This window comes from Arvicola amphibius, chromosome 12, assembly GCF_903992535.2.
Source record: "Arvicola amphibius chromosome 12, mArvAmp1.2, whole genome shotgun sequence".
NCBI lineage: Eukaryota > Metazoa > Chordata > Mammalia > Rodentia > Cricetidae > Arvicola > Arvicola amphibius.
Genome location: NC_052058.2, coordinates 57,232,528 through 57,259,804, shown reverse-complemented (window position 1 = coordinate 57,259,804; position 27,277 = coordinate 57,232,528). Strand labels below are relative to the sequence as shown.

The 27,277-nt window shown below is 42.2% G+C and overlaps 1 protein-coding gene across 2 annotated transcripts; it reads left to right on the top strand.

The window, feature by feature from the left end:
* The first annotated feature begins 10,071 nt into the window (after positions 1 to 10,071).
* On the top strand, positions 10,072 to 26,095 carry Slc19a2 (solute carrier family 19 member 2). Of its 2 annotated transcripts, none has more exons than XM_038349247.2 (6): positions 10,072 to 10,475; positions 17,753 to 18,241; positions 19,257 to 19,479; positions 20,478 to 20,670; positions 21,394 to 21,535; positions 24,111 to 26,095. In XM_038349247.2, exons 1-6 carry the CDS (start codon positions 10,272 to 10,274, stop codon positions 24,240 to 24,242), a joined length of 1,383 nt encoding a protein of 460 aa, XP_038205175.1. In that variant the 5' UTR covers positions 10,072 to 10,271; the 3' UTR covers positions 24,243 to 26,095. The 2 variants fall into 2 exon arrangements, with proteins under 2 accessions (XP_038205175.1, XP_038205174.1); XM_038349246.2 differs by having other exon boundaries at positions 17,753 to 18,355.
* The last annotated feature ends 1,182 nt before the right edge of the window (positions 26,096 to 27,277 follow it).

Sequence of the window (27,277 nt, the reverse complement as noted above, 5' to 3'; positions counted from 1 at the left end):
CGAGGCTTACAAATGTGTCAGTCTCTGTCATCATACCATGCCATTGGTGTTGAGATGGTATATTCCTTTTCCAGGACTCACCAGGGTACAGTCTCCCAACTAAGTCAATAGCAGAGAACTTTATAGCTAGGAGGACGTGCGAAAATCATCTAGTGCAACTCTCGTGTTAGAGGAATTGAGGTTGTAAGATTCAGCCACTATCTAAAGGCCTGTAGCCTTCTTGACCTACTGGGGCAGGAGCTTGCAGTTAAGTGTCTCCTCATCGGGTTGTCTTCGGCTAAAATACATCTCTTCCCCAGATTAGTTTGTAATCTTTATGGCTCACACTATCCATTTGGGTGGCCTGTAAAAAAGTGTTCCCAAGAACATAAATTCCATTTTCTTATTGAATCACAGAGGTTAACAGTGTTTATGATAAAGCTCTTAGGTTGGAATTGCTACACGTCAGCCTGTTTTTAAACTTCAAGTGAGATGGTACCCACATGGCTTTTGGAGCTCCAGGAAAGCTGGAAGTTTTTAGGAAAGGGAATTTGGAGACTAGTGGATGAGACGGAGAGAGGTTTTTCTGTGGTCTATTCTAGAAAAATGCCAAAATTCAGTATGGACATAGCTTCCCCAAAGCAGGATTAGTGAAAGCCTCGTGTCCACGTGTTCTAGAATGCCCACTGCGGCTGAGCCGTTTTGTTTCTTTGCCATTGGCCATCTACTCATTTACTCCTGGCACGGACCACATGGCGCCCACTGCTGCTTGAGAAAGTTTCAACATCGCAGGCCACACTTCTCCAGCACCAGCACCAGCACCAGCACCAGGGAGAGAGACAGAGAGAGAGAGAGAGAGAGAGAGAGAGAGAGAGAGAGAGAGAGAGAGAGAGAGAGAGAGAGAGAGAGAGAGAGAAAGAGAGAGAATGCCTCCCAAGTGCTGGGATTAAAGTAAAAACGTGTGCCACCACCACCAAGCTCTTAATTCTAAATTTTGTGGGACAGCATTGGAGATATCTAAAAAGAAGAATGATATGGCTTATTTAGGCTTTAGGAAGATCCCTCTGGATGCTGTGGAACTTTCTGAGATTGGCAAATGGTGGTTGTATTCTAATTTAGAAATGAAAAGATGGAAGAAGTTAGGCAGAGCCGGAGTGGAGTAGGGGGATGGCACTACAAAGTATACACTGGGCATGCTCCGGAGTGCTTTCCAGACCTCCCTATAGGTGTGACAATGCCTCTCCTGCTTGGTAACACATTCCCAGCCCACACAGGCTGAGCAGCAGATTAATAGGTAGCCCTTCAGTTAGGATGCAACACGATACAGCTCGACATGTAAGATGGTGCCTTGTTGCCTATGCACAAAATTCCAGGTCAAGTACTCAGCAAGGGGCGGAGACTCACTTAGGAGCTGAGTATGCATTTTGCTGCAATGCATTATCTAGTCAACAATTATTGTCAGGACACAACTTGATTCTGTTTGTGAAAGCCATCCCAAATTTAGGGACATTTTGGGGGCACAGCCTACAGTGGGACTTGGGTGGCTGATTCATGACTGATTTCTCGAGTCATCTGGCTGTGGGCTGTCTTATGAAACAAAGCACAATGCCTTAAACAACGGGTTCTCAAAAAAAATACATTGAAGGAATAGATGGGTATGCAAGACTGATATTCTTTGTGTTCCCAGCTGCAAATTGGGGAGGGGCGGGGAATATGTGTTTTTAGCTATCATACTCACAGAACTGTAGTAAGTATCTAACATCCAGTGAATGAATTTGAAGGCATTTCAATGTGTTGTTTTCCAGAAATGCATTTACATATGGAACCATTTTCTCTCTGCACGCATGAGGAATCAGCCCCAAGATTCACAGATGCTAAACCCTCATGTGGAACACTGTGATGCCCATAGATCGCCTACACACATCCTCATATATGCTTAAAATCACCTCTGGAATATTTATAATATTCAGTACAAGGTAATACTATGTAGATAGTTGTTACCCTACGTCATATAGAGAAAAGAAAGAGAGTTTGTGTGTATTCAATACAGATGCAATTTTTTTATAGTTATAGAATTTCTTACAGTTGTATTTTTGGCCTATACAATGACATTTTTATAATACAGGCTGTTTTATATCAAAATGAGAATATCCTAAGACAATACTTGATAACAAATATTTATTTGCATATATTTTCCATTACATACACACCATTCATTAAAAACATGTCTGTGAAATCCCTATTAAGGATTGGGGCTTACATTCCTATTTGGACTTTTTTATTTATTATTATTATTATTATTATTATTATTATTATTATTATTATTATTATTATTATTAAAAAATTTCTGCCTCCTCCCCACCTCTCATTTCCCTCCCCCTCCCCCCACTCCTCTCCCCCTCACTCTCCAGTCCAAAGAGAAGTCAGGGTTCCCTGCCCTGTGGGAAGTCCAAGGTCCTCCCACCTCCATCCAGGTCCAGGAAGGTGTGCATCTAAACAGACTAGGCTCCCTCAAAGCCAGTACATGCAGTAGGATCAAAACCCAGTGCCATTGTCCTTGGCTTCTCAGTCAGCCCTCATTGTCCGCCACGTTCAGAGAGTCGGGTTTGATCCCACGCTTTTTTAGTCCCAGTCGAGCTGGCCTTGGTGAGCTCCGATTAGATCAGCCCCACCCTCTCAGTAGGTGGGCACACCCCTCACAGTCCTGACTTCTTTGCTCATGTTCTCCCTCCTTCAGCTCCTTATTTGGGCCTTGGGAGCTCAGTCCAGGGCTCCAATGTGGGTCTCTGTCTCTATCTCCATCCATTGCCAGATGAAGCTTCTATGAACGAGGAGGGGAGGATGGGGTGACCCTGGGGGAATGGGACGGTTGGGATGGAGGAAGGGTGGATAGGGGAGTAGGGAAGAAAATATCTTAATGAAGGGAGCCATTTTAGGGTTGGCAAGAGACTTGACTCTAGAGGGGTTTCCAGGTATCCATGGAGATGTCCCCAGCTAGTTCCTTGGGCAGCTGAGGAGAGGGAGCCTGAAATGGCCCTTTCCTATAGCCATACTGATGAATACAGATGCAATTTTGTGACTATTTCAAATCCATGGCTAGATGAAACCATGGGTGTAGAACCATGCAGAGGGAAAACAGACTACATATTGAAAGTGGAGAGATATAAAATAGGAGAGAGAACACAAGGGATTGTATGATATGGAATAACATTAGAAGTACACGTGTGTACAACCATACACTTCTTTGTGTTTGTTTCTGACTCTCTTGGTGAGCCTAGTAAGATGATTTACATTTTTTAACTTCAAGTTAAATAAGCTTTTCAAAATGGCCAGCCTATGGTTATACTGTTTGACCTAATTCTTTTATACTGTAAAACACATTTTAAACTGGTCCCAAAATATTTTCAAGTTTTATCATACCTAATTCCCTTTTCTGTTTCTTCTATCTTCTTCTGGAAGCAATACAATGAGCAAGCTGATTTTAATTCTTCATTTTGTTCTAAAGTATCATGGCCTAGGGATGCAACTTAGTGGTAAAACACATGTCTAGTATGTATAAGGCCGTGGCCTTATTCCCCTGTCCTGTGTTCAATCATTCAATAAATACAAAATGTAAAATTCTGTGTTACACAAAATATGCCTTTGTAGGCTGCAATAGACTAAGTATTAAAAATCTTTTACTTAAACTGGGCAATGGTGATGCACACCTTTGATTCTAGCACTTGGGAGGAAGAACAGGTGGATCTCTGTGAGTTCAAAGTCAGCCTGGTGTACAGAGCCAGAACTGTTACAAAGAGAAACCCTGTCTCAAAAAACAAAACAAAACAAAAAAGTTTGACTTGTTCACACTTTTTATGTCGGTGCTTGCTCATTACGCTGCCCTTAAGGCTTGCAGTGAGTCATGTACAAAGCAAAGCATGAGAATCCAGGTCAGCAGGCACCGTTCCTCCTCGAGTTCACTTCGGCTTCAACTTGCTAGTTCTTGAGCTAGATAAACAAGGTTCCAGTGTCAGTTCAGTCAGTTATTCAGAAAACCAAGTTAGTAAATGTGTTCATCTTTTCATTCTCCTTTGCCATATCTCCTTGTCACCTCAAGTACTCATGTAATCTTCCAGATTTTGTATATTATGTACTTTTAAGTCATTTATATCTCTGTCACTTGTTTTTTTGTTTGTTTGGTTGGTTGGTTTGGTTTGGTTTGGTTTGGTTTTTGACACAGGGTTTCTCTGTGTAACAGCCCTGGCTGTCCAGGAACTAGCTCTTGGAGGCCAGGCTGACCTCAAACACACAGAGATCTGCCTGCCTCTGCCCCTCCCCACTGCCAAGTGCTGGGATTAAAGGTGTGCGCCACCACTGCCCCACCTATCATTTATTTTTATATGTCTTATAATATTGTTTCAAATTTGCTGAGGATGCATCTCAATGGCAGGGTGCTTGCCTACCATACACAAGACTCTGGATTCAAGTTCCAAGAGTATAACCAAAAAAAAGAGTGCTTCAAACATGAGTAGATAGTTTTTCTCTGTTATTTATTAAATTACCATTATTTTTATTTAATTGAACAAAATAAATAAATTCTCACAGACAGAAAGACTAATTTTTGAGTTCCCTGTCTGTTTCATCTTTTTATCTGTGTACTCTGTGAATATTGTCAAACTGATTTGATTATAAAACTTTTACATTTTGTTTTGATATCTGATAAGGCAGAACCCTTAGTAATCTTCCATTGTATGATTTTATTGACTATTCTTGAACATTTTAATTGTGATTTATAAACTTTGGGATACTTTTGAATTCTTAATTGAATATTTCTTGGATCCCTGTTTTAATTTTATTAAAGCTATAGCCTGACTTTGGGGAAAAGAACAGTTCATTAGACTATGTGTCACCTAATGACATGGTGGGTTTGACAATTTGTTGATCTTTTTTTTTATTTTCTACAAAATGATGCTATTTTTCAAAAATAATCTATAAAAATTAATGAAACATATTTTAAAATGTTTTCAATGAATATGAAAATTACTTATAAATAATATAAAGCACTCTTAAAAATAATAAGGATAGAAAAAATCAAGAAAAATGGGCAAAAGTCATGAGCAGTATATTTATAGAAGGGTAAATTCAATTTCAAACACACAAGAATATGCTAAACACAGCTATAAATGTTTTCAAATTTATTGTCCTCATTTTGTAATCCTGGAGATCGAATGCAGGGTCTCTCACATGCTAAGCAAGCACTCTACTAGCCTGATTTTCAAATCTTCATGCCAATAGTCTCAACTTGCTATGGGCTGTCTAATCTTCAGTTGGTAACCTGTGCTAGGCAACTGTTGCAAGAGGATCGCCCAATATTTAGCAGACTCCCTGGTCTTGCTCAGTAGGAATTAGCAGCACCCATCCTTTACTTCTAACAACAAAAAGTATCTCCAGACAATGACAAGCATCTCCTGTGGGCAAAGTCTTGACACCTTGTGGACTATTGTTATCTACCTATTAAAGAAACTAAAAAGGTAAAAGCAACAAACCAAATCCTCTTGTCCGGTCAACTATTTCTGACTGAAAAAAAAAAATCTGCCTTTAGAAGTAATCTCAGTGTTGGGTAGGAAGGGATGGGAGGGTGCAGAGGGCAGTAATGGGGGGATCTGAAGGACACAGTGTTGAAAAATATTCAAATACGTTGTATGAAATTCTCAAAGAAGTTATAAAACTATTGCAGAAAAACACAAGACTGCTTTTCACCAGCTCTCATGACCACCCTTGCAATCAGAGATGTCGTAAAAAGAAATACTCTTATATTTGCTAGTGAAAATGGAAGCTAACACAGCTTTAGCTTTACTGGAGAACAACTGAGAAAAATCTTTTTAAAAATTTAAAGTATCTATTCTTCAACCAGGCAATTCCATTGAGGGAACAAAAGAAATTAAGTATGTATAAACATTTATTGTGCCGTGATTTAATTACAGCACTGTTAACAATGACCAAAACCTAGAAGCAGAATAAATGACCACAAATAGGAAATGGTTAAATAACTTATAATACACCCACACACCAGATTTCCGTGTAGAAGGAACTAGAAGTTATTGCATGGCATGTACTCTACCTAGTACTCCCCAGCAAGATAAACAAGAACCAGGAAAGTGCATAACATAATCCTACTTCTTTCAAAATGTGTACCTCTACATATGAGTGAGAAAGACATGTCGATCCTGTTTACATGTACATTTTGGGGAGAACATAGTATACAGAATATATAAAGAACTCTTATGATTCACTATCAAAGAAAACAATTTAGGAGCAAAGACCTTGAATGGACATTTCTTCAGTGAAGATATACAGATAGCCAATAAATGCATGAAAATACACTCAACATTATCAGTCTCTAGGGAGGTTAAAAATCAAAACCATGAGATACCACATCACACATAAATAGGTAGACTACCCCTTAGAGAGGAAAACACACATTGAAAAGGTATAGACAAATCAGATGCTTTGTGTGCTGCTTGTATAAAGTAAAATGATACAGTTTCTATGGAAAACAGTTTGGTACTTCCTCAGTCAAAACAGAATTCCCAAGTTATGCAGCAATCCATCTCCTTGGAAACACACATCCAAACACTTACACACAAATGTTTATAACTCACAACAGCCAAGAATGTGAAAACAAACCAAATGCCCACCAACTGATGACTATCTAAGCCAAATGTGGTTCCCCGCTCAACTGTAAAACAGAAAGAAGTCCCAACTCACGTTACAGTGTAAATGAAAGGTAAAGTCCTTCTGCTAAGTGAAGGAAGCCAGAAGTGAAAGCTCACACATAGGAAACTTTCAGAATAGATACATTCTTACAAGCAAAGGCACATTAGTATTTTCACACAGTGTGGGTAAGGGAATGAGTGGGGGTTCATAGCTTCTTACGTGTGGGTTTGCTTTCTGGAGTTGAGAACATATCTTATTCCTACAGAGGTGTGAGGGATCCACAGTATTAAGACTATTGAGCTGTCTGTTTTCATATTGTTTATTTTACATTATGTGACTATTATCTTAACTTAAAAATATATAATCTATGACCATACTGTCCTTAGCATGTCCATTTTCATGCCATCTGAAAAGCTAAATGGGGTTGGAAGTAGTTAATATTTGAAAGAGAGAGAGAGAGAGAGAGAGAGAGAGAGAGAGAGAGAGAGAGAGAGAGAGAGAGAGAGAGAGCAGCTAAGCTCACAGGAGTTATGTATAACTTAGGCAGGATCTCTGTTTGGGGTTTCACAGATCAAATCTCAGATGTCGACCAGACTCTTCTCTGGAGGCTCTGAGGAAGACTCCACTCCAAGTTCTTTGAGGTGCTGCATGGTGGTGGTGGCAGTCTTTTGAGACAGGGTCTCACTATGTATGCTGGCAGTCCTGGAACTCCCTTATTGCTCATGTTAACCTTAAAGTCCTCCCACTTCACTTTACCAAGTGCTGGGATTCCAGTGTGTGCTACTATTCTTGACCCTTTGAGAGTTTTAGAAGGATTCAGTGCTGTGTGAGTATAGTGCTGAGGTTCCTGCTTCCTTGCTGTCAGCCAACAGCCAGACTCCCTTGTCCCAGGCTACACACATGCCTTGGTTCATAGGCAGCAGAAAGTCAAACCCTTCTCACCCTTCAATAAATCTGACTTCCTTTTCTGCTACCATGGAAAGACAATTGTCTGCTTACAAAAGGCACCTGTGTGTTCTGGAATAAAATTCTGTACACTGTGGAGATGTGTCTCTGCCTAAGGCACATTCTGATTGGTTTAATACAGAGTTGAATGGTCAACAGCTAGACAGGAGAGAATAGGCAGGGCTTCTGGAGAGAGAGGGGAACTAGGGAAGAAGGCTGTGGGATTAAACCAGGGAGATGAGGAGTCGGACATAGAGTATGGAGGAGACGTAATGAGCCACGTGGCAAAAAATAAATATAAACAGGTTAATTTAAGTTACAAGAGCTAGTTGAGAACAACCCTAAGCTAAGGCCATGCTTTCAAAATTATTAAAAAGTCTTTGTGCCACTATTTGGGACAAACTATAGCTGTGATGAGAAACTGGTATTGTTACAATTATTACAATAAAAGAAAGACCTTGGTGGGCCCATGGCGGGTGATGAGCAGGCAGGAGACAAATAGGCCATGCAGAGAGAGTTTGAGTGTGGAGTTTTATTTAGGAAGAGGGTATTGGGAGGATGGGGGAAGAGGGGAGAGAGATGGGGAGGGGAGGAGAGGAGAGGAGAAGAGAAGAGGAGAGGGAAGTAGAAGCCTTGGAGGGAAGAGAGTGAGAAAGAGAGAGAGAGAGAGAGAGAGAGAGAGAGAGAGAGAGAGAGAGAGAGAGAGAGAGAGAGAGAGAGAGAGAGGAGCTTCCCTTAAAGGGGCCTTTGCACCTGTATACAGTCAAGGGACAGGGCCAAGGTGTGCCTGGACACTAACAAATATGGTGGGAATTTAGGTGACTATATATTTAACAGACCAGAAAATCTCATACTTTTTGGTCTCAGCCCTTGATATTGAGAGCTTTTGATTTTGGTGGTTAAGAACTACTTGATATTATCCAACAGTGGAAATTTTAAACATAACACACAAGCATGCATTCTTTTGGCCTACAAACTGATGATGACATCATCACACACTATACAGCCTCTGGAGTGTATATAAATGAAGTCTACAGACCACCCCTTGAAAAGACCCCGTGAAAGATGTCGACACCTTGCATTTCTGCAAACTGACCCACTCACATATTTTGGTATGTTTACTAATGCAGCTTGATCTGCTGTGAGATTAGAAGAGAGTCAACCTGTGAATCGAGCAAAGAATCATACAGAGGGGATGGAAGAAAGCACTGGGGAGTCCCATCCTGTTTCGCCCTTGAAAACAGACCGCTTTTATTGCCTCCTTACTTTCGGTTTTGGTAAAAAAAAAAATGTTCGTGATTGCTTTTATGATTCTGAATTTCCATTTTCCTTTTAACTAGTGTAAGAATCTGTAAGAGGAATTAAAGGATGAAAACTCAGATTGAGATCGCCCTCACCAACAGCAGCAGACTTTACCAGTTGAGAGGGGAATCTCAAGACTGGAGGTGACTGTAACCTGGGGTGCAGGAGAGCCTGGGTCAGGCTTTGTAGTCAAGAGTGAGGAAGAGGGGGAATTCAGGGGAAGTGAGTAGCCTGTCTTGGTAAAATATTTTTCTTGAAATGGTGAGGTGGGAGATTGGTTAAGAAACCTCCCGGTGGGGGAGTGGGGACGAGCTGTTTTTACTTTTGCAACCTCGGGGAATTTCGTGAGCTGCACACTTTTTGGAACATGGAGCGTATTTTAGGGCCTTGACTTTTAGGGAGATTTCCTTTACATAAGATATACTGTTAATTGTTCTTTGTATCCTGCGAACAAAAATAGTAACGAAATACAGCAAAAACCTCTTGTTGGCTAGCTTGCTCATTCTTGTTTTCTTTCGATATGTAAAAAAAAAAGTTCAGCTCTCGGCAGATGAATACAATGGTAAGAAAGAAAGAAAGAAAGAAAGAAAGAAAGAAAGAAAGAAAGAAAGAAAGAAAGAAAGAAAGAAAGAAAGAAAGAAAGAAAGAAAGAAAGAAAGGAAGGAAGGAAGGAAGGAAGGAAGGAAGGAAGGAAGGAAGGAAGGAGACTGCTGGGGGCAAATGAGGCGTTTTCCCGCCTCAAGGTTAAAGGTGTGCAGGCCTGAGTCACTACGTCTCCCAGGAGGAGGACCGACTAGACATCAGAGGGCAGGCGGGTAAAACTAGGAAGGCTCACGGTGCGGAAGCGCACATCCGGGGAACCCGCTCCAGGGAGCGTTCCGGACGCGTGATCGGAAAACGCCAGGTGACCGAGCCGACTTGGGGGGGTAGAGGGCAGGCACGTGGGATCCCCGCCACAGTGTCCAGACACAATCCCCGCCGGTAGGGCGTCCGAGAGACCCTCACGTCAGTGGGCTGGCGTACAGCCCCGGCAGCCGCTGACCACTGGGAAGCAGGGACGTGGGCTCTGATTGGCTGTGAGAAGGGGTGCGGTTCCAGGGGGCGTGGCTCGCGTGCGCCCTGCGGCGGACTGGGCGGCCGACGGGGCCCCGCGCTCGGCAGACCCAGAGAAGGGAAGGCGTCCAGCCGGAGGCGGCTGGAGCTCGCTCGCAGCAGCCTGACCCTGGCGCGGCGGGGCGGTGTCGCGCGCCGTGACAGGTCCCCGCGCGGGGCCGCGGCCGGAGCGAGCTCCTGTTGGCCGAGAGGGAGGAGGAGGGGGCCGGCTCGGCGTCCAGCTCCTAGAACCCAGGATGGATGTGCCGGCCCGGGTGTCCCGACGAGCGGCGGCGGCGGCGGCTACCATGCTTCTGCGGACTGCCCGTGTCCCTCGCGAGTGCTGGTTCCTGCCGACCGCGCTTCTCTGCGCCTACGGCTTCTTTGCAAACCTTCGACCATCCGAGCCCTTCCTCACGCCCTACCTGCTGGGGCCGGACAAGAACCTGACTCAGAGAGAGGTAGGCGCGGCGCAGCTGACGGGAGGGCGGGAGGGCGGGAGGCCAGGCGGGAAGCGTGTTTGCGGAAGGCCTGCGCGGAGCCCCGGTGAACGCCACGCAGATAAGCTGATCTGTCTTCTGCTCGCTTGGAAAAGCACTACTTAGTACTCTGCCTCGCCTTATTCTTGAGTTTCTAGCACTGATATTCAGTGCGGGACTAAGCAAGAGAGGCTGCAACCCGCGTGCACGTTTGTCTCAGGTCATCTGTGAGTAGTGCTGTATAGTGGCTCTGTCTGGATACGTCCTTCAGGAGCTGCTGGGTACAGGGGGCAGTGAATGGATTAAAACAAAACAAAAGAAAAAAACAATAAGCTCTACTTTGGATAGAATATACATACATGACACGTGTATTTTAGCGTGTATGCATGTGTATGCTTACACATGTATATTTACATATACACAAGTGTATATAGTATACATGCACACGAGTATATATGTTACATATACATGTATATGTAATACATGTATATATATGTGTGTGTGTATATATACACTCGCGTATATGTATGTATAGTAGCGCTGCTTTTGTAAAAAGGTTCCCGTTTTTCTTCCTCTCCTTGCCTTTGCTTACCTTTGACAAGATAGATATGTTCTATCCCATGAGGACAGTGCAGGACAGTAGTACGCCATCTGAATTTATCTTGTTTTAATTAGGTGAGATTGTGTTCAAAGATATCCCGCCCCTGCATGAAAACAACTGGTATCGCATAATTGACACTTAGTTTTTCTTGTATTGCGATTTGTTGCTTCACCCACAGGTTTTGTTACTTCCCTACATTGGAGGTCCATGATCAAGAACTCCTGTGCATTCATTTCCTCAGGTTAAGGACTTGCCAGCATAGCGCGTCAGAGGTGCATAGAGGACTTTAGAAATGTGCCTAACTCTTCTTACTAAAACACGTTATCCCAGCACTTGGTTTGGGGAGAAGAGACTATTGACTGAGAAGGAAAGGAAACCAGTTCGGCCCCAGTACCCTTTCCTCGATTGCCAACAAGGGTGAAAGCTGAGGGCTGATGTCTTTCCCACTGTCTGCTGAGTGAACCCTGGACAATTGTCGCCTTTTTCCTGCCCCTCTTTTCTTCCTTCCCTGCCTGAGTCGCTGTAAAATATTACTCCCATTTAAACTTGTCCTGGCATTTGAGGAGCAACTAACTCAATAACTCAGCGTGGCAGGTCAGAGCAAGCAGTGGCACTACCAGAGTCATTTCGAACTGGCAGGTTATAATTGCTCCAGTTTGTTGCTGCAGCGTGCCTTTATTCAAGGTCACTTGAGAAAGAATTGAGAGTCAGTGCTGAGTCCCTGATTCTCTGACAGCGAAATACAGCAGATGTTAAATCGCGATTCCTCGTGTTAGGGTCCCTTCACAGTCACCCACTCTCGGTTTATAGTTGGTACCAGTTAAAGGCAACAGTAATAGGAAAAGACAAAGACTTCTGGTCAGAATGATTTTTCCAAGAAGAAAATTGCTACATAGTTATAAGAATGTGGAGACCCAGAGCAACCACTGACCCGAGGCAGACAGGATTCTGCATGTGAGCAGATACAAACTGTCATGTGGTCTGCACAGTGTGCACACTTGCCTGACACAAGCCCATGAGGAGAAACACACTCTTGCTCTTGATATTTGAAAGCTGATCTGTTTTGTCACGGGCCCTGGGCTGAGAGTTGCTAGGTGCTGTCACAGTCACATGCCCTGCCTTAGCAAAAGGCCTTAAATGCGTTTGGGGGGGCACAGGAGCCTATCACCGTGCTGGGCCCAGTAAATACTTGTCTATTGAATAACAACATCAGGCTGGTGTGTGGGATCCCGGAATGACGGCTGATTCTGTTGGCTATGCCATTGCTGCTCTTCTTTCCCTATGGAGAATCCAACATTAAAAACAAAAACCTAGTAGCTGAAATAGAACCACCGTTGTCCTTGAATGAGCGCTGCCTTCCAGTAGTGGCTGTTGTGTGTTTTATAATCAAAGTAAACCCCAGGTCATAGTGAGTAACATTTGTATTAAAGTGTGTAGTTTCCCCTTAAAGACTTCAGAAGCGCCATCCTGGATCATCTTAAATGATGCTAAGATTACCTAAGACCCAAGGGCAGAATTTCTTCTCGCCATTTCCATGTTAAAAAATTTTTAATAGAATATTAAGGAAAGTATTACTTTTTATAAAGTTGCCACTTTAAAAGTTGAGGCAGGTTGCAATTGGATTATATCCCAATCATTGAAAAAACAGACATTAATAAGAGCTATGTATTTATTTATAGTGTTAGGGACAGAATCCAGGGCTCCTTCTGCAGCAGGTTCTAACCACTGAGCCATCTCTCCAGTCCCATTGACCATTTTTTAGGGATGTTCATAGTAGGTTGCACAGAGTATCCTACACTTATGATCTTCATGTCCCAGCCTAAAGGTGGCCAGGATTACAAACATTTACCACCATACCCTACAGAGCTCTTTGTCTCTAAAAGGTGACTTTATCTTTTCTCGGTAACACATGGGTTTGGTGTTTATTGCTTTTCTTCCACACATTCTGCTTGATACTCTGAGCCTGGAAGATTCCTTTGCCTCTTTAGTACACCCAGGCTTCATTCATTTGCCAATACTCAAGTGTATGATCTCTGTTTGGAATAATCTTCCCCCCCCCCCTCTCTCTCTCTCTCTGTCTGTCTCTGTCTGTCTCTCTCTCTCTGTGTCTGTCTCTGTGTGTGTGTGTGTGTCTTCCTTATTTTTTTGGGCCCACCATGTTTTCAGTTTCCATTTTTAAATATATGTGCTGCATACTTTTTATTTGGCTCAGAGCTCCCGAAGCTAAAGGTTATTCTTTTTGTCGCTTCTACACATTTGAAGTAGTGTTGTGTAAATCTGTGTTCCCTAAGTAGGCAGCAGGACTATTGGCACTGTTTTCTTAAACCTAAATGTGAATCGGTTTAAAACTGAGCAGTTGGCTTTCCTGTGGCATGTATCTCAGAAGAACATGAAGACAAACAAGTCTGCCCCAAGTTATGAACAGCACTTTGATTAGAGCAGATTAGTTCCCTTTGATCACATGGCAGATTTCACCTGAGATAAGAAGTTAGTTATGGACAATTAATAAGGGTATGGAATTTATTTATTTTTGCTTATAAGAAGTTGCCCTTCAAGAGCCAAAATATCTATTAAAGGAATGTTTTCCGGTGTTAAGGCCTCTCTACCAGAAATGTTTAAAAAGAATGTCCTTTGAGGCCTGGCCCTGGAGTATGTGGTCTTCATCCCCTGAGGAATCCCTGTCATGTACCTCCACAGAGACGGTAAGCTTCTGCAGGCATTAGACGTAAACTTCATACATTCTGAATCGATACCAGTTTTCTAATTGAAGAAAGGAGGTGTTTTGGTGTGGTGGATTGGGGATGTCTGGTTCTGATATTCTCTCTGCCAATCCTGGCTGTGGTAACTTTGTATAATTTAACATTCTCTACCACCGAGTTTCCTTCTTATAAAATATCAATGATAAAGCATTTACTTCTTAGGATTGCTTGGATTAACTAGAAATAATTGAGGTAATGTTCACATCATTTGCATTGTATGTGGGATTCTCTCAGAGATGTGCTGCTACGGCACCAAGCAGTGGTTGCCTCTTCTTTGACGTTCCTTGTAGGAGAAAAACAGGTCTCTTAATTAGAGGGAGTTAAAGAGAACCCATCTGGTCTCCGTGTTCCACCTGCCCCATCCCTTACCATATTTAGTTGATATCCCAAGGCTGGTAGTAATTACTTTCTCTCATCTTCAATTATCTGTGTTTTGTGGTGGTAACCTCATAAGTGTTAATTATTTATTTTGAAACAGAGTCTTAGGCTGTTGCGAAACTGGCCTTGAACTAGTTAATGGTCCTCCTGCCTCAGTCTACAGGCATGCACCACCACACCCTTTAAATTGATAAGGGACAGACTTATACAATGAAGCTTTGGCAATTAAGCATTTAAGGACAGCTAGTGCTGAAAGTTACACGTCTAACCATAAACGGTATTACTAGCGTGAACAGTTGAGCAAAACTTGGGAACAAAAGAAGGTGGGGTGCTGAAGGAAGCAATAGAGAACATTTTAAAACTTCGTATTAGCATAGTAATGGTGTGTATTCATGTTTTAATTTCAACACATGCATATAGGTTACAGGGATCAGAACAGCTAGCATTCACCTCTCCACCATTTCCTTAAACTGTTCCCTTCAGGTGATACATAAGCTATATAATTGGTTGTTGTTGACTACAGTCATTCCAAAGCATAGTAGAATGACTGTTTTAGTTGTTCTATGGCATCTATTACCTCTACATATCCCATCTGTGTCTGTAGTGGCTTGTTTTGACTTCCACGTATGAGAGTGAGCATGTAGCATTTGTCTTTCTGTGTCTGGATGATTTAACCTAAATACATTTTCTGGTTCCACCCATGTTGCTGCACGTGACAGGGTTGCATTCTTCTGTATGCAGTAATAGGTCCTTGTGCACCTAGCGTACAGTTTCAACGAAGACTCCTTTTGTTGTTGTTGTTTTGTTTGTTTGTTTGTTTGTTTCAAGACAGGGTTTCTTTGTGTAGCATTAGAGCCTGTCCTGGAACTCGCTCTGTAGACCAGGCTGACCTGGAACTCACATAAATCTGCCTGCCTCTGCCTCCTGTGTGCTGGGATTAAAGGCCTGTGCCACCACCGCCTGGCTGTGGAAAATACTTTTTTAAGGAGAAGATTATAGGCCAATAGCTTTGCTGTAGGGACCTGTGAAGGCACAGAAACATGCTGAGACACACAGGACAGTCAAACTTCAGAGATGTGAGGGAGAGTAGTATCTGGAAGAACAGGGATAAAGGGGAGCTGGGAGTTGCAGAACACTGCTTTCTCTCAAGGTTCCTTTGCTAAGGGACACAGAGACACTTTGTTTCTCATTTGTACACTTTGACAAAGAATCCCTTCTACAGTCCTTGATTAAGACTACGCAGATTTCGAGGCCACTCTGGTCTGCATAGCAAGTTTCAGATCAGTCATGACAACTGCATAGCCCGGGCCCCCACTCCAAAAACCCAAAGCAACAACAGCAAAACAGAAACACCCAAAACTGACTGACATCTCCTTATAGGACATTGCTAGGTGGTGAGCTCCTTGCGGAAGGACATTGTCAGCGATGATTGGTACCTGGAGAATGAGGTTTCACAATGTGACTATTTCTAGTTCATACAGTCCAATAGCCTATTTTCAATTCAGTCTTCTATTTTTCAGACCTGTGAAAAAGCAGAGTAAATAATTGATTATGCACAGAACCCTTCATTCAATCCTTGCAACAAAGAGTCCAGTAGTGCAGGTTTTATCTTCTCGTGCTGCTGCTGAAGATGGATTCTAAGGGGATCTGAGAAATTTACCTATCCACACCCCCCTATTTACAATTATCAAGCTTACCTTTTTCAGCCTTATGATCCTATTCAAACAGTACTTGTTCAGTGTGTCATATTCTGGGGTTGATTTTGACCTTTTCCTGAGCTAGCAATGACATTTTGTTGTAATGCCAGGCAGTAGCAATGAGTCACAGTTCCCTTTCAGCCATTCCTTCTTGAAGGAGAAAAACAATAGGATGCAGGGCGCTGTGCTGCCAAATGATGCGGTTCTGCAGGGTGCACATTAAATTCATTTTTTAATTTGAGTGCAGTGTGTGTTTATGTTTTCAGGAATGGGGGTGGCACATTTAGCCTGAGGTAAAATAGGTTGTCTTCCTCCTCAGTCACTCTCCTTTAGTGGGTTTTTTTTTTTTTTCTTTGAGACAGAATCTCTCACTGAACCTGCGGCTCACCAATGTGGCTAGGTTAGCTAACTGTCCAGCAAGCCCCAGGGAAACTCCTGTCTCTTTCTCACCAGTGCTAAGATTACAAGCATGTGCCCCTGTACCAGCTGGCTTTTTTTGGGGGGGGGCGGTATTGGGGATCTCCATGCTTGCATGACAAGCACTTTACTAACTGAACTGTCTCCCCAACCCAAATACATTTTTTGATTTATGTTCAGCTGATAACAAGTTTATTAGCATTTACGCATTCTGAGTTGAAGAACAGCTCTTAGTCTTTCTCATTTAAAACACACTAAAAAGATTATTTTTATAGAATACCAATTCAAAATTGTGCATAAAAAAGAAAATAGCAGTAAGTTCCAGTTAACCTTATGTCATATAAATCAAAATAGCTAAAGGGAGGATTCTGTGTTCCTATTATAAAGAAATGACAAATGTTTAAGATAATAAATCACCTAAATACTCTAAATACTCTGAGTTGGGTATTGCAAAGTGTATACATGCACCAAGATACACTGTGTCTCATAAATATGTACAACTATATAAATTATTTTTTTCATTTAGGAAAAGAAAAATAAAACACTTCAAACTTGCATTTTATTTAAGGATGCGAGAAAGTAAGGACACATGCTGCCTGTATGCCGACCACCAAGGGAGAGTTTCTCCATCAAGACGTATGACAGATGTACAGTTTTTTTTCTGCTCCCCAGAGAGCAAACTTAAGATCAGAGAAACCTCACTACACACTGCTACTAGAGGGGTGGCCCATAATACACCGCTCACGCTTCAGTGGGTGGCCCTATGCCCATCCCTATGTCTATATGAGCAGTACTGGTGGATCTCTGGGTTATGGGAGAGGAGGAAATAATAATGAAGATAGTGGGGGTAGTCTCAGAGGAGTTGGAGGGGAGGAGTAGGAGTAAATATTATCTACATACTTTGTATATATGTATGAAATTACAAAAGAATTAATAACAATAAATGTAACAGATAAGAGTTGGCAATAATCTCATCTCCAAGACATTTTGGAATGTTCCTTGAGCCTTCCAAACAGCATGCTGGCTGTTAAGTTGTTCAGATGAATGTTGGATCCACGCCTCAGAATGCTTACAGGAGCTGGGCATGATTGAGATGGGCAGTGTCTGTCATCTCAGCGCTTGGGAGGCAGGAACAGGAGGACCTAACGTGCCGGACTATTTTGATCTACATAGTGCATTTGAGTCTAGCCTGGGCTACCTAGTAAGACTCTTGATGGGAAGGATTTAATGATGAAAAAGTGATGGAGTGGGAATAGGAAAGGCGATTCCGGATAGTTACCTGGACCTTCTGCAGCTCGTCTTTCTTTGGTTGCTAAGAGAAAGTCGGTAGGCTGATCCATAAGAGTGAATTTTTATGGCTTGCTGGCTCTTTCGATCACTGATGAGCTTTAATTCTCTCCTCACCAGGTCTTCAATGAGATTTACCCGGTCTGGACGTACTCCTACCTGGTGCTGCTATTCCCTGTGTTCCTCGCCACAGACTACCTCCGTTACAAGCCTGTCATTCTGCTTCAGGGATTCAGCCTTATCGTTACCTGGTTCATGCTGCTCTATGCCCAAGGACTGCTGGCCGTTCAGTTCTTGGAATTCTTCTACGGCATCGCCACAGCCGCTGAAATCGCCTATTACTCCTACATCTACAGTGTGGTCGACCTGGGCATGTACCAGAAGGTCACAAGTTACTGTCGCAGTGCCACCTTGGTGGGCTTCACGGTGGGCTCCGTCCTAGGGCAGATCCTTGTCTCTGTGGCAGGCTGGTTACTGTTCAGCTTGAACGTCATCTCCCTCACCTGCGTTTCAGTTGCTTTTGCCGTGGCCTGGTTTCTCCCCATGCCGCAGAAGAGCCTCTTCTTCCACCACATTCCTGCCTCCTGTCACCGAGTGAATGGCATCAAGGTACAAAATGGTGGCATCGTTGCGGATGCCCCAGCATCTAACCACCTTCCTGGATGGGAGGACATTGAGTCAAAAATGCCTCTAAATTTAGACGAACCTCCTGTGGAGGAACCGGTGAGTTTAGCCGTAAGTTTGCAGTTGCTGTTCTGGGCATTGGCTAATGGCAGTGAAGCAGACAAACAAGCCCGTTTTATTGGTTTGTTCATTCATTAAGATGCAGCTGATTTATGTAAGGGATAACCAATTTATCCTCCCTAGAGTGCCTGATCCTCAAAGTCAGACTGACCTCGCATTGTGTATCATGGCAGAGATGTCTTGGGGCTGTGTCTCCAGTTTTGTATCCCTACTGCTTGGTGCATATAAAGAAAGCACGCAGAAAATGTCTGCTTAGTGAGTATGTAAAATGATTCAGTTGGAGATTTGTACCTACTTGTAGCTTCTGAATTGAAGCTCAAAGTATTTAAAGATACAAAATTTGTTTTGTTTTCTAAGCTAGAAGGGATATATGTTGTTTATTTTTTCAGATTCTGGTTTGTTTGTTTTCTCATACAAGGGCAGCAAATGAAATTATAGGAAGAAAATAACAAAAATTCCAGACATGATTATAAAGCTCTTTCTTAGAAGAGGTGTCCAACATTTATGCACCTCACCCATTCTTTGTAACCAAAAAGATGAATTAACTCCCAAGTTTATATTTTTAATATGAAAGGTAGGTGTGTGTGTGTGTGTGTGTGTGTGTTACAGTGGAAATTTTGCATAGTTAATAATTTGCCTAAGGTCAAGTAATTGCAAACAGTGAAGTCAGGATTGAAACTCCTGGTAGCTTCAGAGCTCGAGTCCTTGATAGCACATTCTGCTGTTCTTTTCAAATATATACATTTTACTTGAGTGAAATCAGCAGTTGGCTTTTACAAAGGAAGAAAAAAAAATCTCGCGGGCTAGGAAACCGAGTTTGCATAGCTGTCTGCACAATTGCCACCACCGCGTTTGAGCTCTGCTTCCCTTTGCTGTGTAGGAGCCCAAGGCAGACCGGCTGCGCGTGTTAAAGGTGCTGTGGACCGACTTCCTGATCTGTTACTCTTCCCGCCCCCTGCTCTGCTGGTCGGTGTGGTGGGCCCTCTCCACCTGCGGCTATTTTCAAGTGGTGAACTACGCCCAGGGACTGTGGGAGGAGGTGATGCCGTCTCAGAGCGCGGTTATCTACAATGGCGGCGTGGAGGCTGTTTCAACCCTGCTGGGTAAGCCACGAGGGAGCGTGGGCAGAGGTAGTTAATCCAGCCGTGATCAGGTCTACTCACGCCTCCCAAACTTGGATGTAATCATGTGGTAGAGGATGGGGGCTGACAGACACATTGGGGAAAATGGAATATACTAATTTTCAAGGTAGTTTTCTTCGTTTAACCATGTTCCACTTACCCGTGTTTGCTGAGATTTTGAGTAGCAGTGTACTGTCGTTGAACAGTAGCTAATACCTGCTGAGTGTTCGTGTGGACTGAACACTGTTCTGTAGACAACATGTATATCTGTGGCATTCCAAAATTCCTGAGATGGTTGCAGTTACTGTTGTCATTTTACATTAGAAATTTTGGTCATTTTAATAATTTTTCCAAGACCAAATAAATGGTAAAGAGTGAAGTAAAGACTGGAACTCGGGCACGGTGGCTTTAGGACCTGTATCCTCGGTAACATGTTCTGTTGTCCTTTTCTCATTTGTTGCCCTAATTCATAAGGTTGTTGGGAGAGTCTGCATAACAGCCATAAGCGCCTACTAATTATGGCTGGCCCCCAGAAGGCCCTTGTGTATTGTTTTGTAGCTTTCATCATCATTATCATCATTCACTAAAGGGAGGGGAAGCAGTTTTGCATATCCTAGGTTGCCTCTCCATCTAAAGGAGCAAGACTCGCCCGGCTATGTTGCCAGACCAGATGCAGTGATTTTCTGTGACTCTAAACTGTGCATCAAGCCAAGCAGTTATTTTCTTAGCAACATTCCTGGGTCTGGGTCCTTCTCCATCTAACTGCCACGTACCCTAATTCAGTCTCATCTCAGGGGTACCAGGCTAGTCCACCAAGTTCAAAATTCTCTGCTCGAGGTTCAAGGAAATCCATATTCTTGAGCTACCTAATTTATAACTTTAAAGATTTTAAGATAAAGTAATGTAACTGAGTTTTAAGGTGTTGAACTGGAGTTTCTTTAGTCAATGGCTAGATTACTTTTTGTTTGTTTGTTTTGTAGGTGCTAGTGCTGTGTTTGCAGTGGGCTATATAAAAATATCTTGGTCAACTTGGGGAGAAATTATGTTATTCCTGTGTTCTCTTCTGATTGCTGCTGCAGTGTATACCATGGACACAGTGAGGAACATTTGGGTGTGCTATGCATCCTATGTTATCTTCAGAATCATCTACATGGTACTCATCACCATAGCAACGTATGTATTTTTAACTCAGAGACGTATTAGGAAAAGTCATGGCAACATAAACTTGGATTTCTTTATAACCCCCCAAATTAAAAAAAAATTAAATTTCTGTTTAAAAGAGGCATGTGGGAGGAAGCATTATATTGTAGTTACTGTGCATTTTCTCCTTTAGGCAAGATTTGTTTGTTCTCTTGTATTTTTATCTTACTGTTTTCATAAGATTTGTATCATATAGTAACAGCAATTTCCCTTTGTTGGAAAGGTAATTAGCAGCGGAAAGAATGGGCTGTGTTGACAGAGGTTTCTATCCTGCCTGGTCCCATAGCTATTCAGTCCCCAAAAAACACAGAGGCTTACATTAATTATAAACTAGTCGGCCTCTTAGTCCAGGCTTCTTATTAACTCTTGTATCTTACATTAACCCATAATTCTTGTCTGTGTTAGCCATGTGGCTTGGTACCTTTTATCAGCGAGGCATTCTCATCTTGCTTCCTCTGTGTCTGGGTGATGACTGCAGACTGAGCCTTTCCTCTTCCCAGCATTCTTCTGTTCTAGTTGCCCCTGCCTGGCTACTAGCCAATCAGCATTTTATTAAACTAATACAAGTGCTAAATCTTTACAGGGTACAAAACCATTGTCCCACAGTAGAGCTGTGGTCACATTTAAAGTAAAGATGTATAACAATTTAGGAAGAGGTAATTTTACTCTAGTCACTTTGGTTTTCTCTTTAAAAAGTTTTCAGATTGCTGCAAACCTCAGCATGGAGCGTTATGCCCTTGTGTTTGGTGTAAACACCTTCATTGCCCTGGCATTGCAGACCCTGCTCACTCTAATCGTGGTAGATGCCAAGGGCCTTGGCTTGGGAATCACCACACAGGTAAGGGCTCTTCATTGACACTGAAAACAGTCTGAAATGAAAGGGGTGGGACACGTCTTATGAAAACAAATTCGGACACTCTAAGCAGATCCAAAGCAAGTGCTCCCTCCTCCCTTCAGCTACTGTTCTTCTCTTCTGTGGAGGATGTGGAGATCATTACTTTTTGATGAGGGCCTAGAGCAATGGTTCTCAACATGTGGATTGTGACCCTTTTGAGGCAAATGGCCTTTTCACAGGGGTCAAATATCAGATATTTACATTATGATTCATAACAGTAAAAAAATTACAGTTATGAAGTATCAATGAAAATAGTTTTGTGGTTTGGAGGTCATCACAACATGGGGAACTGTATTAAAGGGTCACAGCCTTAGGAAGTTTGAGAACCACTGACCTAGAGCAATAACTAGTTTGGAGGGACTGTTTTGGCTGAGAGATAAAACTGATTCCTTCCAGGCTTAGCCTTTTCACCTCCTCGTCCATTTTCCATTCTTTTCTGTCTTTTCCTCTTCCTTTCCTGGTAAGGGAAGTCAGGGCCTCGAGCATGCTGGCAGATGCTCTTCTGCTGAATTAGAGCACCACCTTACTTTGTTCTCTTTATGGGTGTTTTGCCTGCATGTATGTCTATACACCACATGCATGCTTAGTGTCTTGAAGCCAGAAGAGGATGTTTGGTCCCTAGAGCTAGTTACAGATGTTTGTGATCTACTGTGTGGATGCTAGGGATTGAACCCAAGTTCTCTGGAAGAGCAGCCAGTGCTCTTAACTGTTGAGCCATCTATATACCTGTGTGAGATGTCCTGCTTCATGGTACCTCAGAGCACCCTAAGACTCCTTCCTCCTTTGTATAAAGCAACCTTCACCCATATACCAAGTTACTGACTTACCATTTGTTGATAAGAATTATGATTCTCAGCATGTGACCTATTGAGAAAAGCTTTATGCAAACACTCAAAGAATGGCAGCTTTCATGCCTTCTGGAATAGTAAATGGCCTTATGTATTATAACTTTATAGTGTTTGTGGGTGTACTCTGTAAAGTAAGTGACTGAATCAGGAAGTGCCTGTCTCCACATCCAGCCAAGCGATTCCTTTTTCCTGAATTTTCATTATTACTCAGTACTTCACATTTACACCCGAACTTTCCTAGCTAGCAAGACTTAACGTGTTAACATTAATGAGTTTTGTTTTCATTAAGCAAGCTACAAGAGAAGTAAACCTAGCAAGTACTCGTACTGAGTGCTTCTCTCTCCGTTCTGTTATAGACTAGAGAGTCGTCAGTGTTCGGTGTCAAGTATGTGTCTGGGAAGTATTAGGGGGTTTGTCTAAGATCACACAATCAAGAACAGTGTGGTAGAGAGGATTTAAGTCAGCATTTTAGCCCCAAAGCTCTTCTTGCGTAGAGAACAGAGATTCATCCTGCCCATTTTGTGAGGAAGATTGGCTGCCAGACCATTCTAGTTGAAGAAATATGAGTGACACTTGGAGTGGAAATTTAAGAGCACATTTTCAGATAAATGGCTTACTTAAGCGTGGAAGAATAGCATTCTGTGGGCTGAGCTGACACTGGCTGCCCTGGGTCATTAACACCTTTCCTATCAAAATATAGTCAAGTATTAAAGAGTCTGGCTCAGACTTAGGGCCACACTGTTGTACCTGAGCCTGTTTGTAAGTATTTAGTACATTATTTTAAGAAGAAGAAGAAAATGAAGTTGTTCACACACACACACACACACACACACACACTGGTCAAGAAAGTCTTCTCAAAAGAAGTCTATAGTGAAATACCCTTGGCCTTCTAGTGCCCTCTCCTGGTGGGGGATAAAGCTCTCGATCTCTTAGGCATACCCACCCATCATTTTGAGGATACAGCCCTTGATTCACTTGGAACAGTGACAGCACCGACACCAACAAAAGCAGTGTCTGTGCCATTAGCACTGTGCTCTAAACCTCTATGTACATGATCTTGTCTGCTTCTTCCAATAAGCCCTGTAAAATAGGAATTGTCTAAAGTTCCACTTTGTAAATTAGTCCAAGGCTCTGAGTTTTTTTTTCTTTTTTTTAAACCGTGTATGTGTGTGTATAAGTGTGTGTGTGTGTGTGTGTGTGTGTATGCACGCACACCTGTGTGCCTGTGTGAGTGTATATGCGCATGTGTGAGTGTGCCCTCAGAGGCCAGAAGAGAGTGTTGGATCCTTTGGAGCTAGAGTTTCAGGCCTATGTGAGCCAACTGGCGTGGGTGCTGAGATCCAAACTCTATTTCTCATGTTTGAGCAGCAAGAGCTCTGAATTGCTGAAGCATCTCTCTAGCCCCAAGGTTCAATTCCCCCATGTAGGTTACATCTAGGAAGAGACGCAAAGCCAGGATCCACACTCGGGCAGCTGATGGGCTTCAGTATCCCGCTGGCCTGCTTCTGTGGCTTCGGTATCCGGCACATGTATAAACAGGCACCGTTTGTGCAGTCTGACTGGGAAAGTCCAGACAAGCCTCTGACTCTGGAGAGTATGTTTACATGTTTGTTATGACGCACTCGTCTCTGACTGGTAACTTTATGAATGACTGCTTTCCTCTCTTGTAGTTCCTGATTTACGCCACCTACTTTGCGGCCATCTCTGTATTCTTCCTGGCTAGTGGTGCATTCAGTGTTATAAGGAAATGCAGGAAGCAGGAAGAGCCCAGCTCCAGCCCTCCTCAAGCAGCTACTCCCTGACCTGCTGCTGAAGTCAGGCTGCTTCCAAGCGAGGACTCTGCACGGCAACAGCCTGGGTGGATTTAAACTCTGTTCAGGAAAATATTTATTAGTGTGTATTTCATGGCTTCAAAGCAGCTATTCCATTAATACCGTGTCTTCCGGGAGTTAATATAATACTATTGAGAGAAGCCAGAACTGAAGCTTTTTTGTGTGTGTGTGGCTTATTTATGAGCATTAATTTAAGAACGACTTTTTCTAATTAGATAAAAAAAAAAGAAGAAGAAGAATTTGATTTTGAAAACCAAGTAATCAAGAGAAATCAAGTGGCATATCTGTTGTTTCCTTGATCAGAGTGTGAGTGTGATATGTTACAGTCACATGGTGGGATCAGGGCTTCTGTGACCACAGGGTGCCCTACATCGTGATGGAAATGCGGCTGTGAGCACTTGCCTCTATCCACGGCAATTTAACTTCAGTGTTACCCGTGGGCACATGTGTCTGCAGATGGGAACTGCTCCTCACTGGCAATGTTTGCTCTGGTTTAATGGTCTGTCCTCTAAGGAGTGTCATTTCTAATTTTATTTTTTAAATTCATTGTATGAATGTTCTTGGTTCCCATTCTGACCATTGTATATTTTGGGAAACGTTCTTTAGAAGTACATTTTTGCATTGTTCATATGCTTCCCAGAGAAGCTCATTTCATTAGAAAAGGCAAATTTTAAAGCCTGCTGCTAATCTAAATGGGGAGAGCTAATCACAAACTCATGGTAGGTGTGCTTGTCTTTAATACTTTAGTATGAAGGACTCTTAATTCCAAGTTAAAAAAATCATTTTCAGGTTAGAGATAGAGGCAGCCTATTTTATATTTGCATACCCTTTCTTTTCCAAAATAAAATTAACTCTTTTCCTTTGAAACAACTTCATTCCCGTATGCCTTTTATGTTATCTTGGCATTCTTATCCAAGATAAAGACATTAGTAGGAACTGGATTGTTCTAAGGCCTTTTTCATAAACTGAGCCTCTTTTTAATTATTTTATTGTAGCTGGAACAAAGATAGATTTGATGCCTACATTCTGGACCTTAAACCTGCCTTTATTCCTAAGGTTAGATCATTTTGAGAGATACTTACGTTAAAATTTGTTCCATTTCCTCATTACTTGAAAGTATACGCTAATATTTGTGAGACCTGAGAACTATTTCAAAGCCAACTTCATTGCCTTATTGTGCAAAGAGTCTATGTAGGTGCTTTTAACTAGAGTGTTGACTTTCTAAGAACAGAATAGCTAAACAGTGTTATTAATATTGAGACTGCTAAATTGGGCCTGGGATAATATTCAGTAGTAGAGAGCTTGACCCGTGTGTGGAAGCATTAGCACCGAGAAGACAATACTGTAAAACTGACATCAAAGAAATGAGAATAATAATAGGTCATTTCCGCGTACCTTCCCTTACAGCTAGGGAAGGAAAAGAACACGGAGAAGGAGGAGAACCTCCAATTTTACATTTTGGTCACCCCCCCCCTTTTTTTTTAGGAAGTTGATTGCCCAGAAACAAGGTTTGCATTTAAGAAATTTTATTCTTTGCTTCTTAAATGTCATGTTGTGGTACAATCAAATTGTTCATATTACCAAAGCATTATTTTCTTGGAATTTAATCCACAATTTGTGGCACCCAACCTGATCCTTCCTACCTGTCTAAATCAAGAATATGTTCACATCTTGCTATGTGGCTGTATTTGTAGAATGCTGGACCGAATGTGCTAGTTGTACTGTATGCACTTTTACGAAGAAGTGAAAATAATTTGTTGTACTTTTTATTCAATTATGTATAGACTACAATACTATTTTTATTAAATAAATATTTTACAGTATATTTTCCCTTTTTATTCAAAATTATTTTGAATTCATCTCCGAAAGGAACTTTATGTCTATAAATCTCCTTAAAGCTTTCCTAGGACAACATACTTTTAAAGCTGTACCATCTCACCTTCCCAGGTAATGCTCCATCATTGCCTTAACTCTGTCATGCTGTGTGGTCCTTCTCCCTCTGCCTCGTGTTTCTGCTGCAGCACTCGACACTGGCACTGACTGCAACGCTGGTTTCTCTACATCCCTCATCTCCCTTTTAAGCATTCTTGTCTTTGGAAGCTGAAACAAACAATCTCCAGTCCCAGCAACTAACTAAAAATGTTACATTAAGGAAATTAAAACCAGGGCTGGAAATCTTGTTTTGAAACTCCAAAGCCTCTTTGTTCCACCCCAGAATATTCTGATACCCAGAGAAGTACCTTCGTGGCATCAACTGCAAATCATTTCTCATTGTATACTAAAGACCAAATCAGTCTCGTCAACACACCAGTCTCATTGCACAGCACCCAAATGAATAGTTTCCTTCTACAGCCTACTTAGTAAGGCCTTTCATTATCGCTAAAGGACAGGGCATCATCTTTTATGCAAATATTTCAGATATGGTTTTCTGCCCCGTAGTTTCTTCCCATATATCTTAGCTGGCTTTCATGTTTATAAGCCTTTGAGCAAGGACTGTGTATGATTTTTGTCATTTATTGCAAAGCAGATATCCTGGTATTACATGAATGTTGAATTATACAAATGGTATTTGATTACTCAGTCATATGGTGATCTAATAATTAGCTAAATGCCCAACATTTTTTTAAAGAAGGACACCTTCATAAAATGTTAAAATTAAAATGACAATGGTGGGAATGGTAAAAGAAGACAATGTCTATTTCTTTTACTCGTGACATCCTTATAGATGATGCCTTCCATTTCGTTAGCCTGTTATATCCTCAGGAAGGTGAACAGTATTGATTCTCTAAAGCACCTGTCATACTGATTCTCCCGTTTTCTTTAGTAATGCTGTCAGGTAGGTTTTAAGTATTTGCTTTGCACTCTACTGAGCTTCCAAGCCCTCGTGTGCAAACAAGATGATGTCTCACAGGACTGTTGGGAAGGAATGGGGAAGCACATTTAAAAACAGCGGTCACAAGCACTCAGTATGGTTGAGGAATGAGTTCCATGGCCCTGGTTTTCCA

Coding starts and splice junctions, on each gene's coding strand:
- Slc19a2 (XM_038349246.2), top strand. CDS start 10,272: ATGGATGTGCCGGCCCGGGTGTCCCGACGAGCGGCGGCGGCGGCGGCT. Junction 10,476..17,752: donor AGAACCTGACTCAGAGAGAG/GTAGGCGCGGCG, acceptor TCTCCTCACCAG/GTCTTCAATGAGATTTACCC. Junction 21,536..24,110: donor GCTTGGGAATCACCACACAG/GTAAGGGCTCTT, acceptor CCTCTCTTGTAG/TTCCTGATTTACGCCACCTA.